Source organism: Echeneis naucrates, chromosome 16, assembly GCF_900963305.1.
Source record: "Echeneis naucrates chromosome 16, fEcheNa1.1, whole genome shotgun sequence".
Classification (NCBI taxonomy): domain Eukaryota; kingdom Metazoa; phylum Chordata; class Actinopteri; order Carangiformes; family Echeneidae; genus Echeneis; species Echeneis naucrates.
Window position 1 is genome coordinate 457,745 of NC_042526.1, and position 12,954 is coordinate 470,698.

Sequence of the window (12,954 nt, forward strand, 5' to 3'; positions counted from 1 at the left end):
GAGACTGAGCGTTCTGTTCTAAGACTAATGACCTCTGACCTTCAGTTCAGAATTGAATCTGTCTCCACATTGAAGTGTTCTCAAATATTTTTTTCTTCTTTGAGCCAGTTGGATTGAATTTGTTTTACTCCGATAAGAAACATTCATTTAAACCTTAAAGTGCTCCGTCGCCCCCTTGTGGTCGTTCACAGAAAAGATCTGAAATGTTACCAGTGTGTGTCTGTTGTGTTGTTACTTTCTGTTTTTCACCAATAAACGAGACAAAGTCAAGCCAGGTTTATTAATGATCTTTGTGTTAAAACCAGAAACTCTCAGCTTCGTGTTTGTTCTTTACTCATTCTGTTGTCTCACGGCTTGTCCACATCAGATTTCCCAAAATCTGATTCCGATCCATTCAGATGTTCAGCAGAAAGGAGACGTGAGACAGCTGGAGGTTCTTCTGAATGTCCGACCCGATGATGGAAGAACACGGAGGAGCCAGCAGGATGACACGATCTGCTCGGCTGTTATGTCCCCAAAGCTCAGCTACAAACTTCCAATCACAGCAGACATTCTGCCACTCGCTGAGGCTCATGGGTATTGTAGTTCAGACACACTGACACAGGAAGTACTGAACAGGCAGTGTGTGTTCACAAACGCACACAGGATAAATTTTCTGTCAGTTGCGTTACGGTGTGTTGTATCGATTGGCTTTTTTTGGCTGCTCTGTCTCTACGCGTTGGAGCCTCAGGGTCAAAGGTCAATCTACTGGTTTGCGTTGGCTACTGTGGTATCTCTATGGTAACCAGGACGTGGTGGGTCAGAGGTCAGCTGCTGACAGCAGCTTTAGTCCGGCCGCTGCCTGAGAGCCCCTCCGCTCACCGACGCCCCCTAAAGGCGAGTCTATGTAAGTGCACAGTTTTCTGTTGACTTCCATTGGCTCCAGCGTCAGGTTCCTGTCCTCTGATTGGCCAGCCAGCAGGGCACCTCCCCACACCTGGAGCATCAAGGAAAGAGTGGAGCTCAGACAATCAGTATAATCAATATCACGTATTCACATTTATTTCCCCTTCAGCACTTCAGAAAGAATTTCAATTGAAAGTAATTTTAAAATTCTAAAGATAATTTTTTTGAAAAATATTAAAATGTTTCTCAATGAGCAGCCGCAGCAAAGAGGAGAGCGCCCTCTGCTGAATAAATATGTTTAAAGGAAATAAACGGGAATGCAAAAAGGAAATGATGAAAAAACTCAACAGATAACTAAATCAATACATTTTAATGTAAAAGAAGGAAAAATTTAAAAACATAAGCATAAATATTTGTGTATGTCACATCATTAAATCATTAATCCCCAAATTAGTTTTTAATATTATTTGTTTAAAATGCATTTAGTGGAACACTAATTATCATTTTTCACTGTTTATTGATGTATTTTTGGTTCTTTCAGTCATTTATCTGAAGAATCTGATGATTTTATCATTTTAATGCTTTAATAAAATTCCTGACAGTTTTCTCCAGGTTTCTGAAATGTAGGCTATTTTAATATTGTGTGTGTGTGTACCTCCCTCTCAGCGTCGGTTGGCTGCTCAGGAAGCTGAGCTGCTGCTCCAAACGACAAACTCTGAAGGCCAAATAACAAGACGACAAGACCAGCAGGAAGACACTGAAACACACACAGGTGAGCTCACACCTTTTCCAGGCTCGTCATTCAACAAAATAAATAAGGAAAATTGTGCATCAGAGGTTTTCGTCCCGTGTGTGGACTTTTAATTCTTGAGCCTCACTTCACTTTGTTTCCGACTGAAGCTCAAATTAAGAGAAACATTTTTCACAATCAGATCAAAAAATTATTTCTATAAAACTTTTCTGCATTCTTTGTTGTGTTTGTTATTTCATCTGACCTGGAGGCCTTTTGGAGGGCCCCTGCCCTTAGGTTGGAAACTGTGGACCGAACTATCTGTGTGTGTAAACAGCTGGGACTCACAGCAGGATGAAGAGCTTCATCAGCTGGTACTCCATGTGGCCCAGTTCAGGTACCGGCTCTGTCAGCAGGATTTTGTCGGTCTCCAGGCTGCTGTCTGTGCAAACAGACACAGAGTTCAGAGCCTTTTGTCTCAAACCTCTGGGACTCTTGATTGGCAGGGGGCGGGGCCTACCGGTGAGCACGTGTGCGCTGAAGGGCGTGTCGGCGGCGAGCCCAGGGGCGGAGTTTCCCAGCAAGTCAGGGAGGGAGGAGGACACGGCGGGCAGCGATGGTTTCCTTCTCCACTTCAACACCTCCGGAAACTCGTCCTGACGGAGCAGAGACAGTGAGGACGGACCAGAGTCTGGGTCCAAATCTGGACTCAGCTTAGACACATTTAACTGTTTGTGCAGAAAGAAATTTAAAATGAAAACAGATAAAATCATGAGAAAAGAACTAGTCATTTGAATCATTTCACTCTCTTCATGTTTTAAAATGTATTTCCTGTCACTTTTCATCTAATTTCTTTTTTACTTTTTGAAATATTTTCATTTCCTGCGTTGACTCGTTCGGTCAGCTCTCACCTGTTCAAAAGTCTCTGTACAAATAAAGTTTTATTGATGGAGAGTGTGACATCACAACAACAGGAAGTGTTACCATGGACAGAGAGCTGGGCTCCTCCAGGTACTGCTTCAGACTCAGACTCTTCCCGTTCACCTGTCGGACACAAACATATGCCTGTGATCCAGGACAGGAAACAGGACAAGCCCCGCCCCCTCTGTGTCACACAGGGGAAGCACTGACCTGCAGGTGAGTGCAGATCCTCCTCAGGACGTCATAGACGCTGTCTCTGGACAGGAGGGACACAAAGACATACTGCAGGGACAGAGACAGAGAGTTGATTCTGGATTCTGTGACATCATCATGGATGTAAAGGGCTTCCTGTCCAGTACCTTCTGTCCGGTGTCCATGGTGATGGCGAGACCATTTGGGACCAGACCGGCCGTCTTGTGCTTTTTCACCAGCCGGACCGACACCACCGGAATAGAAACCTACCGAGGAAGAGAAGAGTTTAGGAATGATGACAGGAAGTGGACCTGCTGACAGGAACCGAACCTGCGGACAGGAAGTGGACCTGCTGACAGGAACCAGACCTGCTGGCAGGAAACGGACCAGCTGACAGGAAGTGGACCTGCTGACAGGAACCGGACATGCTGACAGGAACCGGACCTGCTGACAGGAACCAGACCTGCTGGCAGGAAATGGACCAGCTGGCAGGAAGTGGACCTGCTGACAGGAACCGAACCTGCGGACAGGAAGTGGACCTGCTGACAGGAACCGGACCTGCTGGCAGGAAACGGACCAGCTGACAGGAAGTGGACCTGCTGACAGGAACCGGACATGCTGACAGGAACCGGACCTGCTGACAGGAAACGGACCAGCTGACAGGAAGTGGACCTGCTGACAGGAAGTGGACCTGCTGACAGGAACCGGACCTGCTGACAGGAAGTGGACCTGCTGACAGGAACCGAACCTGCGGACAGGAAGTGGACCTGCTGAAAGGAAACGGACCAGCTGACAGGAACCGAACCTGCTGACAGGAACCGGACCTGCTGACAGGAAGTGGACCTGCTGACAGGAACCGGACCTGCTGACAGGAAGTGGACCTGCTGACAGGAAACGGACCAGCTGGCAGGAAACGGACCAGCTGACAGGAACCAGACCTGCTGGCAGGAAACGGACCAGCTGACAGGAAGTGGACCTGCTGACAGGAACCGGACATGCTGACAGGAACCGGACCTGCTGACAGGAACCAGACCTGCTGGCAGGAAATGGACCAGCTGGCAGGAAGTGGACCTGCTGACAGGAACCGAACCTGCGGACAGGAAGTGGACCTGCTGACAGGAACCGGACCTGCTGGCAGGAAACGGACCAGCTGACAGGAAGTGGACCTGCTGACAGGAACCGGACATGCTGACAGGAACCGGACCTGCTGACAGGAAACGGACCAGCTGACAGGAACCGAACCTGCGGACAGGAAGTGGACCTGCTGAAAGGAAACGGACCAGCTGACAGGAACCGAACCTGCTGACAGGAACCGGACCTGCTGACAGGAAGTGGACCTGCTGACAGGAACCGGACCTGCTGACAGGAAGTGGACCTGCTGACAGGAAACGGACCAGCTGGCAGGAAACGGACCAGCTGACAGGAACCAGACCTGCTGGCAGGAAACGGACCAGCTGGCAGGAAGTGGACCTGCTGACAGGCACCGGAACAGCTGAAAGGAAACGGACCTGCTGACAGGAACCGAACCTGCTGACAGGAAACGGACCTGCTGACAGGAACCGAACCTGCTGACAGGAAAGGGACCTGCTGGCAGGAAACGGACCAGCTGGCAGGAAGTGGACCTGCTGAAAGGAAACGGACCTGCTGACAGGAACCGAACCTGCTGACAGGAAACGGACCAGCTGGCAGGAAACGGACCAGCTGACAGGAACCAGACCTGCTGGCAGGAAACGGACCAGCTGGCAGGAAATGGACCTGCTGACAGGCACCGGACCAGCTGAAAGGAAACGGACCTGCTGACAGGAACCGAACCTGCTGACAGGAAACGGACCTGCTGACAGGAACCGAACCTGCTGACAGGAAACGGACCTGCTGACAGGAACCGAACCTGCTGACAGGAAACGGACCTGCTGGCAGGAAACGGACCTGCTGGCAGGAAACGGACCAGCTGGCAGGAACCGGACCTGCTGACAGGAAGTGGACCTGCTGACAGGAAACGGACCAGCTGGCAGGAAACGGACCAGCTGACAGGAAACGGACCAGCTGACAGGAACCGGACCTGCTGGCAGGAAACGGACCAGCTGGCAGGAAGCGGACCTGCTGACAGGAAGTGGACCTGCTGACAGGCACCGGACCAGCTGAAAGGAAACGGACCAGCTGAAAGGAAACGGACCTGCTGACAGGAACCGAACCTGCTGACAGGAACCGGACCTGCTGACAAGAAGTGGACCTGCTGACAGGAACTGGACCTGCTGACAGGAACTGGACCTGCTGACAGGAACCGGACCTGCTGACAGGAAGTGGACCTGCTGACAGGAAACGGACTAGCTGGCAGGAAACGGACCAGCTGACAGGAAACGGACCAGCTGACAGGAACCAGACCTGCTGGCAGGAAACGGACCAGCTGGCAGGAAGCGGACCTGCTGACAGGAAGTGGACCTGCTGACAGGCACCGGACCAGCTGAAAGGAAACGGACCTGCTGACAGGAACCGAACCTGCTGACAGGAAACGGACCTGCTGACAGGAACCGAACCTGCTGACAGGAAACGGACCTGCTGGCAGGAAACGGACCAGCTGGCAGGAACCGGACCAGCTGGCAGGAAGTGGACCTGCTGACAGGAAACGGACCAGCTGGCAGGCACCGGACCAGCTGAAAGGAAACGGACCTGCTGACAGGAACCGAACCTGCTGACAGGAACCGGACCTGCTGACAAGAAGTGGACCTGCTGACAGGAACTGGACCTGCTGACAGGAACCGGACCTGCTGAAAGGAAACGGACCTGCTGACAGGAACCGAACCTGCTGACAGGATGTGGACTCACCTTGATGTCTTTACCAAACAGGTTTGCATAGAAACACAGCCAGTTCCTGGAGATGTAGAGGCGTCCCTGTAGCAGGATGTCCCTCAGCAACGCACACGAGTACACTGCAGAAGAAAAGGAGGGGGCGGAGACATCAGTGACACAACACTCACCTGGGCTGACCCCGCCCCCTCAGATCTGTACCTTTCATCAGGATTTCCTCTTTAGGGACTGTCTGGAACAGCTTATGATACTGAGAGTTGTATTTACTGACAGTCTGTGAACAGAAAGAGGAGTCAGTCACCAAAAATCATCAATAATCATGAATAATCAACAAGAATCATTCATTCAGCTGCTCACTAATCAATGAAGTGCAGATGGAGATCAGATCCAGGATCTGAGGGTCTGCAGGTCGGACTCAGACCTGCTGAGGGACCAGATGAACCAGGATGTTTATGAATCAGCTCATTTTTCGTGCCATTGTTTTTATTATTTCCTGTTGATGTCGTTGTTTGTGTTTCTTGTTTCTTCATCTCAGGTCTTGTTGGTCCAGATCAGACCTGGTCTCAGGTCTGAAACCAAACCCTGGTATCAGGACTGATCTGGACCTTCATCCCTGCTTAAATCTAATAAAACACATTTTAATTTTAATATTTATTCTGTTGTGAATCATCAAAGCTGTCATGGTGACTGATGACAAACGGAGCCCCTGTAACACACACACACACACACACACTTGCCTGTCTTTTATTCTCTAAGATCCAGACAGTGACTTCCTGTCTTCCGGTTCCTGTCTGAAACAACAAAGACTGAAACAACAGACGCTGCTGAAGCTGCTCAACATTTGGGTCAAACTCAAAACTCTGATTAGTGTTTTATTGTTTTATTTGAAATGTTGTTTCACATCTAAATTAATTTTACAGCAAAGTTCCTTCGTGGATAAAGAGCAGAACCGTCCTGACTGAAGAGTCAGGCCACTCAGTAAAGCGACGTTCAAATAATCCCTCTCATCATCTGTGCTGCGTTTGAGATCTTCCAGTAAAACTGACGCCACAAACATCAGCTGGTATCAAACCTGCTGCAAAAACCGCCATGTCACCATCACAAAACTTGTATGATCAACCGACAACCAACACACACACACATACCCAAGCGTGTTGCCATGGAGACAAGACAGACGCCGGAAACTTCTGCAGAGATTTAAAAATAGATCGAAAAGTCTCCTGCTGAGATGACATCATCGGTGGACCAGCGACTGTGTGTGTGTGTCTCAGGCTCTCATTGTGTTGCTGAGTGTTTGTGTTGTGTGTACTCACAGAGCCTCTGTAGCATTTCTTCACGTCCTCGTAGGACAGATCGTCGATCAGCTGCAGCCTGCAGGAAACATCAGAACACATCAGGACCTGCTCCTGATTGGCTGACTGACACTAAACTCCTCTGAGGCTTTGGGTTCAGTTTCCTAAAGGGAATGACATCATCAGACTGTCTCTGATGTCATCATTTGGAGCCTCTAAACTCTTCCTACTTTTATATCTTTGAGTTTGAGTTTGAGGCTTTTCTTCACAGACTGTTGAGGTGCAGCTGTGCATTGTGTTGCGTTACGTTGTGTTATCAGCAGCTACGTGGCTGAAGTATGTAAATGTCACCACACATAACAGGAAGTCCAACACAGCGTTGCAGGTCCAGTTCACACCACACACAGACACACACTCACATCTGATTTCATGGCGGATGGTCATGTAAACGGAGAAACGTCGGAGGCAAAGCAACACGATGTTCACGCAAAAATAGAAACAGCTGATAAACAGACATTAGCACCGGAGTGTGTATCTGTTCTTGTACATAATGCATAGTGAGGACATTTTGTTTTGAGTTTGTTAAGAGTACCAGCATGTGTGTGTGTGTTTCTGTGTGTGAAAGAGGTGATTGTCTGCTGAGGGACACACACAGACACACTATAGAGGAACTAATTGTGTGAGCAGTTGGGGGTTTGATGGGAGAACTGGAGCGAGAAACGAGACGCTGCTTCGATAACTCTGAGTAATCAGCTGCTGTCACGTGGGTTGGCGGCGGCGGCGGCGGCGGCGGCGGCGGCGGTACTGACATGTCCAACACACCTCATGATTGTTTGTACATGCCAGGGGATTTTGAGCTCAAGTCCAGTGACCTTTGACCTGTGAGTTGGGGCCAACAGCTGATCTTTGTGTGTACAAAGGACAGCAAGGACAAGCTAACGGTCGGAGACATGAGGACAGGACCCAGCAGAGATTTGTCTAATTAGCGACCGAGCTAAGCTAACAAATGTCTCTTCATGAGCTGCTGTCAGCCAGCAGGAGCAGCCACTGAGGCATGATGGGAACTGGACTCTGGGACGGCGTCCTCTGCTGAATGAAAAGTCGTCTGGTGCAGGAGCCAAAAAAGCTTTTGTGCCGTGCAGCCATCTGCACATGCTCATTGGCGTTTTACCTTTCGGTACATTCCTGACCAATCGTGTCTTAGTTAAAAACCAAGATGGCTGCCTGTGATGATAGATGGTCTATCGCTCTGTGCTATGATACGCGTGTCGTTGGTGACGACCTACAGTGACCTCTGACCTGACCACCAGGAGACCTCAGCTGATTCAGCAGTTAGCTTGTTAACTTCATCGTTTCTTTTACTGACGAAGATTAAACATCATTTCAGAACTTTTACTGAACTGAACTGAGGACTTTAGTCTGTGAGTGTGTGTGTGTCAGCAGAATGAACTGAAACTACACCAACTACACAAACTACACACACACACTCACTGCAGCTTGCTCAGTACGTGACAGGAATAACAGCAGAGAGAGACACTGAGGTTTTCTCTGTCTGTCTATTGTCTCTGCTGCACGTCTCCTCAGCTTTCATGTCCTGCCAAACACACACACAGACACACTTTGCCAAGACTAATGAGGAGGCGGGGTTGAGGGATGTGTGTGTGTGTGTGTGTGTGGACTCACATGGCATCACACCTGAAGACCTTTGACCTTTACATCTGTCAGTAATGGACAGTAACTAAGTACACGACGTTCAGGTATTTGTGCTTCATTTCTTTCCTCACCTGAAGGGGAGGGGACAATGTCCGTCCTCCTCTCGGGGGGGCTCCAGCTCATGGGGGGGCAGGACGCTGATGTCTTCGCCATGCTCCAAGTTCTCTGACATCATGATGGACCTTAGACAACGGAAGATGAGCAAGAACGTTACGATGTCAGAGATGACCTCTGACCCTCTGAATGTAGAATATTATTGGATGTTACTGCCTCATGACTGTGTGTAAGTTGCTGAGTTATGGTAAATAAACAGTAACGGTGACCTTTGACCTTTGAGCATCCATGTGGACTGACCAGTCCAAGGATGTAACACCATGGTTGGGTTGGGGTTGAGGTTGGGTCAGAACTAAGACTGAACTGGGCTCAGAACTAGACCTGGTCCTGGATCAGTTCTGGATCCAGAGCAGGTCAACAGTCCTCTGTTGCTGATTGGTCGAAGGACCCTCTGATGCTGAAGCTTCTCTAAAAGTGCTCACATGTAGAGAAGAACATGTGGCGGCGATGGATCCCCTCTCTGTTGCCATGGCAACATGGGGGGGGCGTCTTCATGTTGGCTGACTGTGGACAGATTCAGGTTTACAGCGTCAGAATGTGAGGTCACCCGCGGAGCGCCGAGCCCGAAGTGGAGCTGGGAATCGGACCAGGACGACCCGCTCTGCCTCCTGACTTCACCCTCGTTAGTCTCAGATGTTAACAGCAGGAACAAAACCTTCCTCCTCCTGTTTCCATGGCGCCGTGTTGCTCTGCTCTCTCGAGCCTCTTTGTTGATTAAATCAGGCCCCTCCCCCCAGGGAGGCGCCGGCTCTCTGCTGAGTTCTCTCACTTCGCTCTGAGGACAGGGCTCCACATCAGGGTCCAGAGCAGACCGGGTTCTGAGGTTCTCTCATCACCACTACGAGTATTCCATGTTGGCTGAGCCTGTCATGTGACCGATGAGCTCGCTCCCAGTGACCCTGTTTCCACGGCAGCAGGTTCCTCCGCTCCACTTTTATGTAAATCATAAGAAAATAATATTCGTCTAAATCAACGAGCCGAGTCCACATCCAGGGCCGGTTTCAGGCGCCACAAACCGCAGGTCGCCTCAGGATGGCAGGAAGTGTCTCCAAAACTCTGAGCTTGTTGTTCCTGATCAACACAAGAATCTTTGAAAACTTCCCAAATTGTTTTTTTGACAAAATTATTTCCTAAAAGTGAACCAATCAGCTATTTTCTTACACAGAACCTGATCCAGCACAGGACCCTGATCCAGTACAGGAACCTGATCCACCACAGGACCCTGATCCAATACAGGACCCTGATCCAATACAGGACCCTGATCCACCACAGGACCCTGATCCACCACAGGACCCTGATCCAGTACAGGAACCTGATCCACCACAGGACCGTGATCCAATACAGGACCCTGATCCAATACAGGACCCTGATCCACCACAGGAACCTGATCCAATACAGGACCCTGATCCAGCACAGGAACCTGATCCAATACAGGACCCTGATCCACCACACAGAACCTGATCCACCACACAGAACCTGATCCAATACAGGAACCTGATCCAATACAGGACCCTGATCCAGCAAAGGACCCTGATCCAATACAGGAACCTGATCCACCACACAGAACCTGATCCAATACAGGACCCTGATCCACCACAGGAACCTGATCCACCACACAGAACCTGATCCACCACACAGAACCTGATCCAATACAGGACCCTGATCCACCACAGGAACCTGATCCACCACACAGAACCTGATCCAATACAGGACCCTGATCCACCACAGGAACCTGATCCACCACACAGAACCTGATCCACCACACAGAACCTGATCCAATACAGGAACCTGATCCAATACAGGACCCTGATCCACCACACAGAACCTGATCCACCACACAGAACCTGATCCAATACACAGAACCTGATCCAATACACAGAACCTGATCCAATACACAGAACCTGATCCAATACAGGACCCTGATCCACCACAGGACCCTGATCCACCACAGGAACCTGATCCAATACAGGACCCTGATCCAGCACAGGACCCTGATCCAATACAGGAACCTGATCCAATACAGGAACCTGATCCAATACAGGACCCTGATCCACCACAGGACCCTGATCCAATACAGGACCCTGATCCACCACAGGAACCTGATCCAATACAGGACCCTGATCCAATACAGGACCCTGATCCAGCACAGGACCCTGATCCACCACAGGACCCTGATCCAGCACAGGACCCTGATCCAGCACAGGACCCTGATCCACCACAGGAACCTGATCCAATACAGGAACCTGATCCAGCACAGGACCCTGATCCAATACAGGACCCTGATCCAATACAGGAACCTGATCCAATACAGGACCCTGATCCACCACAGGACCCTGATCCAATACAGGACCCTGATCCACCACAGGACCCTGATCCACCACAGGAACCTGATCCACCACAGGACCCTGATCCAATACAGGACCCTGATCCACCACAGGAACCTGATCCAATACAGGACCCTGATCCAGCACAGGACCCTGATCCAGCACAGGACCCTGATCCACCACAGGACCCTGATCCAGCACAGGAACCTGATCCACCACAGGACCCTGATCCAATACAGGACCCTGATCCACCACACAGAACCTGATCCACCACACAGAACCTGATCCAATACAGGACCCTGATCCACCACAGGACCCTGATCCAATACAGGACCCTGATCCACCACAGGAACCTGATCCAATACAGGAACCTGATCCAATACAGGACCCTGATCCACCACAGGACCCTGATCCAATACAGGACCCTGATCCACCACAGGACCCTGATCCAGCACAGGAACCTGATCCAGCACAGGACCCGGATCCAATACAGGACCCTGATCCACCACAGGAACCTGATCCAATACAGGAACCTGATCCAGCACAGGACCCTGATCCACCACAGGACCCTGATCCAGCACAGGAACCTGATCCAATACAGGACCCTGATCCAACACAGGAACCTGATCCAGCACAGGACCCTGATCCACCACAGGACCCTGATCCACCACAGGAACCTGATCCAATACAGGAACCTGATCCACCACAGGAACCTGATCCAATACAGGAACCTGATCCAATACAGGACCCTGATCCACCACAGGAACCTGATCCAATACAGGAACCTGATCCACCACACAGAACCTGATCCACCACAGGAACCTGATCCAATACAGGACCCTGATCCACCACACAGAACCTGATCCACCACAGGAACCTGATCCAGTACAGGACCCTGATCCACCACAGGAACCTTCAGCTCGGTGTGAGATGCTGAAGTCAGCGATGTTACTGAGATTATCACAGCAGGTTCACCCGGAACATCATACACACACACACTCACGGACACGGACACTCACACACACACACACACACACACACTCACAAACACACTCACCGGTTTGTAATGTGCAGTCTTCACCCAGGTCCGCCGTTCTGACCGTCTTGAAGCTGAAACCGGAGCGGTCAAATTCTCCGCATTTAACTGAAGCGACACAGGAAGTGACCTTCAAAATAAAACACCGTCGGTTTGTAAAAATCAAAATAAAAGCATGTGGTGGTGATTCGGAAACACCCTCCGCCGAAAAGAAATATGGAAAAATTGAGAACCGGATGAGACGAGCTCTGAGGTCATGTGACCAACATGAAAAATAAAAACATTCACATAGAAATCCTTCATCAGCTCTGTGAGCTGATCTGAGGGAGCAGCGCCCCCCTGTGGCTGAACCACCACACTACACGATGAACGCCACCTTCAGGCCACATCTGAATGAGTCCAGGTCGGTAGTTTAAACCTCACGAGGTCTGACGTCATCAGCTGAGAAGGCGCCTTAAAGAATAAAGTGGGGTTAAAGGCCCACGTTTTAACTTCCCCAGTTTCATTTTGAAAATCTCTGAGGCGCCAGCCAATCAGATGAGAGGATTCAGGTACAGACAGAAATCAAATGTTGGAGGGATGGACGGTGGGTCAGGTGGCTGCTTTGTTGTGACATCACAAAGTCCCAGAAGTCCTGATGGCTGGTTTTAAGGTTCAGGTTCTGAGGGTTTCTCTGAGACTTTAACCTGGAGCTGATCTGCTGGTACTGTGGGGAATCAACAGTCAGATCAATTACCCGAACACGGTGAGTCTCTGTTCTGCTCAAGTTGCATTTCTCAAATATAAGTGCAAATAAAGTTTATTGGAATTATATCAGAAGGTTCATGTTTTACATTAACGGTCTCTGGAGCTCAGGTAACAACAGGCCAGTCAGCCAATCAGAAGAGAGGACCTGGTCAGAGACGTCCGGCAGCGGTGAAGGTTTCACTCAGGACATTTAAA

General features: G+C 50.1%; 1 protein-coding gene across 3 annotated transcripts; it reads right to left on the reverse strand.

The window, feature by feature from the left end:
• Positions 1 to 267: 267 nt before the first annotated feature.
• gramd2ab (GRAM domain containing 2Ab) lies at positions 268 to 12,350 on the reverse strand. Of its 3 annotated transcripts, none has more exons than XM_029523508.1 (12): positions 12,034 to 12,350; positions 8,610 to 8,720; positions 6,847 to 6,904; positions 5,735 to 5,807; positions 5,552 to 5,655; positions 2,896 to 2,994; positions 2,747 to 2,818; positions 2,600 to 2,659; positions 2,136 to 2,271; positions 1,964 to 2,057; positions 1,541 to 1,642; positions 268 to 976 (listed from the first exon to the last, which is right to left on the reverse strand). In XM_029523508.1, exons 2-12 carry the CDS (start codon positions 8,711 to 8,713, stop codon positions 928 to 930), a joined length of 951 nt encoding a protein of 316 aa, XP_029379368.1. In that variant the 5' UTR covers positions 8,714 to 8,720; positions 12,034 to 12,350; the 3' UTR covers positions 268 to 927. The 3 variants fall into 3 exon arrangements, with proteins under 3 accessions (XP_029379368.1, XP_029379367.1, XP_029379370.1); XM_029523507.1 differs by having other exon boundaries at positions 2,136 to 2,343; XM_029523510.1 differs by lacking the exon at positions 8,610 to 8,720 and having other exon boundaries at positions 2,136 to 2,343; positions 5,891 to 6,904; positions 12,034 to 12,073.
• Positions 12,351 to 12,954: the final 604 nt, after the last annotated feature.

Excerpts from the sequence above, each read along its gene's own strand:
- gramd2ab (XM_029523507.1), bottom strand. The coding sequence starts at position 8,713 with ATGATGTCAGAGAACTTGGAGCATGGCGAAGACATCAGCGTCCTGCCC. Across the intron at positions 5,808-6,846 it reads AGAAATGCTACAGAGGCTCT|ACTGTCAGTAAATACAACTC; the intron begins GTGAGTACACAC and ends TTCTGTTCACAG. Across the intron at positions 2,995-5,551 it reads TGTTTGGTAAAGACATCAAG|GTTTCTATTCCGGTGGTGTC; the intron begins GTGAGTCCACAT and ends CTTCCTCGGTAG.